Source organism: Rhagoletis pomonella, unplaced genomic scaffold (assembly GCF_013731165.1).
Source record: "Rhagoletis pomonella isolate Grant_MI unplaced genomic scaffold, Rhpom_1.0 Rhpom_scaffold_00004, whole genome shotgun sequence".
Taxonomy (NCBI): Eukaryota; Metazoa; Arthropoda; class Insecta; order Diptera; family Tephritidae; genus Rhagoletis; species Rhagoletis pomonella.
In genome coordinates, this window is record NW_023458558.1 from 44,033,017 (window position 1) to 44,036,874 (window position 3,858).

Genomic DNA, 3,858 nt, shown 5'->3' on the forward strand with positions numbered 1-3,858 from the left:
TTTTTTTGGTGCTGCCAACCCAATCAGCTAGCTCCATTGTATTCGGCACTGTAGCGCTCAACATAATTATATTCACATGGTCGGGAAGAAGTATTATCACCTATAAATAAACAAATAATTTAAAGTCAAATTTCAAACAAACATGTATTACCTCTTCCCAAACATGACCACGTTCAGGATTGTTTATATAGTGTACTTCGTCAAAAATAACATATTCGAGATCTCGTGTTATTTCACTACCGCAGTAAAGCATGGAGCGTAAAATCTCCGTAGTCATAATAAGGCAGGAAGCAGTGGGATCAATTTGTAGATCGCCAGTTATCAGACCTACATCCTTGAAAGTTTTTTTGAAGTCTCGGTATTTTTGATTAGACAGCGCTTTAATGGGTGAAGTGTATATTGTACGCGTTAAATCGCGTTGCGAAAGGGCTATAGCATATTCTGCCACTACCGTTTTACCGGCAGATGTATGCGCGGCTACGAAGACATATTGACGTTCTTCTAATTTAAGAATTGCCTGTTTTTGGAAAATATCCAACTCAAATGGGTAGGTCATGGCAGGGCATGGAATTTTCTCTTTGAAACTAGCAATAGGATGCGAGATATCAACCATTTCAGCCCATTCACTACTGAAAGCAGACTTAGTGTTTATGTTTGAGATTTCCAATACTGGCTTAAGGTCGGCATTCATAATTTGCTCTTCTACATCTTTGAATTCTGTTGAGTTATCAAGAACTGTGACCGAATCAGCTTCCGTTGGTTGTTCCGCCAACTTAAGCCACTCTTGAACATCGAGATCCTTTTCTAAATTTTCCAGGAGATTTACTTTATCATTGCTTACCAAAATTGAACCAGGGGAAAGTGTTTCCACGTTGGTCTCGAAATTGTAGCCTTTTTGAAATCCTGGCGGCAGGGTCAACAGTTCTGTGCCAAAGTCCAGATCAATGCTTAGCTTTTTGATTTCCCTTGGCGGTTCATCTAATCCACCCGGCCAAAAAGGAAAATTCATAGCAGATCCGCGTGTTGCTTCCTCTAGAAGCCCAGGCTCCCGGCGCATTGAAGTGGAGTTGCATGCGTTGGCACCAACATCTTCCAAGTCTACTTCGACAAATTCTATAATCTCGCCGGTTACAAAGTCGCGACGTGGCACTAATTTGGTGCTGGCAGCACCTTTCGGTAAATGTAAAAGACGCGTTTCATCAAAGCGTCGAGGTATAACTTCTGGCAAAGGATTATGTATTGGTAAATCCGGAGATATAATATAATTTTGTAATTTTTGTATATTTTCATCCATTTTGACTTGATGAATATGAAAAAATTATTTACGAATGTCAGGTAAAAACAAAAAGGGAAAGTACTAAAGTTGGGTAGTTCAAGAACTATCGTTCATTGAAATAACGACCTAGTTCGAAATTTAAGAAGAACTGAAATCATGATTCAATAATAGAAGGTTGGATCAGGAACCAATTAGAAAAGATCTGCAGTGGAATTCTGACAATTTCCCGGCTAAATTACCATCGCCAAAATTCTATAAATGAAAATCAGTGGGGCTTAGAAGCACGTAACAAAAATGATAGAATATACGATTGCGCCAATCGAGCTGAGAGCAATTGAGTGTGACGTTACAATACTATGAGAATGAGAGTGTAAAGAATAATTTTTAAGAAGTGGAAGAAGCGAACAAGTGGATAGTGAATTGTACGTACTCTTCAGCTTCTTAAATCTGAACGTACATTCGGTACAAGCACATTTCAGGAATTCAGTCAACGTTGTCGTCTGTTTCAGCTAAGGGGAGACCTAGGAAGTGTGCGACTTCCACAGGGTCTGTCCATAAGGACAGGGCGTCAGCTGGGTGGGGTTCTCAGGGCATGTGCAGAGGTGCCGAGAGTCATGTGGTGACTTTCCACATGTCGGGCATTGGTTGGGCACATCCTCATTAATTCTGCTCAGGTATGAGTTAAGCCTGCTGCAATAGCCAGAGCGAAGTTGGGCTATTGTGGTGCGGGTCTCCCGAGGCAGACTAAGTTCTGTCCTGTGTGCCCAGAATGGCACAGGGCGGGAGTCTACATAACTCGAGACTGATTCCCTGTAAATGCCGCTCAGGGCCTGTCGGTAGGCTGACGGGTCCAGAGCTTGTTTAATGAACCCATCTGTTTGCTGGGATGGTCACGTCTGTGGTACCCCACAAGAAACGGCTTGCAGAGCATTATGTTAAGCTCGTTGACTGGGAGCACCTGAGCCTCGTCGTGTAGGTGGTGTTGGGGCATCATCAGGAGGCATCCGGTCGCTGTTCGTAGTGCCGTGTTTTGGCAGGTCTGTAGCTTCATCCACTACGTCCTGCTAGTCACCGGCGACCACACGGGCGCTGCATAGTTTAAAACCGGCCGGCCAATTGCCTTGTATGTTGCCAACAACGTTTCTTTATCTTTGCCTAAAGTGCTGCCGGTCAGCGGCTTGACGACATTGTTGCGGCTCTGTACTTTATTGGCAATTGGGGTTGTATGCACCGAGAAGGTGAGCAGACTGTCGAAGGTAACTCCGAGAATTTTCGGGTTATTCACCGCCGGTATTGTTACGTCATCAACGTGAATACCCAGTTGCAGTCTGACCTCCTTCGTCCAGGTGGTGAAAAGGGTTGCCGAGGATTTCGCAGGGGATAGGGCTAGGCTCCTTGCAGTGAAGAAGCGAGAAAGTTCGGAGAGGTAGCCGTTTACTTTTGAGCACAAGTCATCAATTCCATTACCAGACGCCATGATCGAACAATCGTCAGCATATGAGACTATATTAACACCCTCTGGTGGTCTAGGAAGCTTAGAGATGTAATAATTAAACAGCAGTGGGGACAGGACACCCCCTGTGGTATCCCCCTGTTTAGTTTTACGTGGCTTGCTGGTTTTATCTCTTAAAATTACTGACGAATGTCGACCACTCGGATAATTCGCCGACCACCGTTTGAGTCCCTGTGGGAGAGAGGAGGCCTCTATATCTTCTAGCAGCGTTGAATGACTGACGGTGTCGACCGCCTTGGACAGGTCCAACCCTACTAGAATAGTTCTCTCACAGGGGCGGTTTCGGTTAAGGCCACGAGTTATCTGAGTGTTAATGGCGTTAAGTGCTGTTGTTGTGCTATGCTCTTTACGGAACCTATGCTGATGCTTGCTGGGGTCAGGTGGTTCGTGAAATACGGAAGTAGCAAGGCCTCTAGTGTCTTCGCTACCGGGGAAAGGAGGTTTATCGGGCGATAAGACTCTCCTTTGTTGGCTGGTTTCCCCGGTTTGAATAGTGGGATCACTCTTCCCATCTTCCATATATCTGGGATAACGAGAGTGGCCATAGACAAGTTGAGGACCTCCGTTAGGTTCGCTACTCCCGCAGGACCCAGATTTTTCAGCATCAACATGCATATTCCGCCGGGTCCAATGGCTTTGGAGGCTTTCGCCTTCCAAAGGTTTGGCTTTATCCACTGGAGGATGCAGAATAAATTGTCGGCTAAAATAGCTCGCACATCGCTAAGGGTCCGACGAAGCGTGATCACCAAAGTCTATTTCGACCCTGTCGTCACGGTTCGTCGAGTTAGACAACGACCTCACGGTTGACCAAAGCTTACTCACATCATAGGCGAAGTTGCAGGTCTTCAAATGTTCAGCCCATTTCTTTCGCTTATGTACGTTCACAAGTTGCCGAATCTCCGAATTGAGATCCCTGCTACGGAGATTTCTGGGATCAGCCTGACGAAGGTTGTCAGGTGGATCCTTAATGGGATGAAGCGACAGTGACAACCCTGAAGCGACAGTGACAACCCTGCGGAATTTACGTTCACCTATGTCGACGTTGGTTGGTATGGGTAGTGCAGTGAAG

At 45.5% G+C, this 3,858-nt stretch overlaps 1 protein-coding gene across 1 annotated transcript; it reads right to left on the reverse strand.

Moving 5' to 3' along the window:
- Window positions 1–4: 4 nt before the first annotated feature.
- On the reverse strand, window positions 5–1,341 carry LOC118738233 (helicase SKI2W-like; the record flags this gene model as incomplete). The annotated part of the gene is made up of 2 exons (XM_036469158.1): window positions 152–1,341; window positions 5–100 (listed from the first exon to the last, which is right to left on the reverse strand). Coding segments are annotated over exons 1-2 (1,239 nt in total), but the record flags the coding sequence as incomplete, so codon positions are not given.
- Between the last annotated feature and the right edge of the window lie 2,517 nt (window positions 1,342–3,858).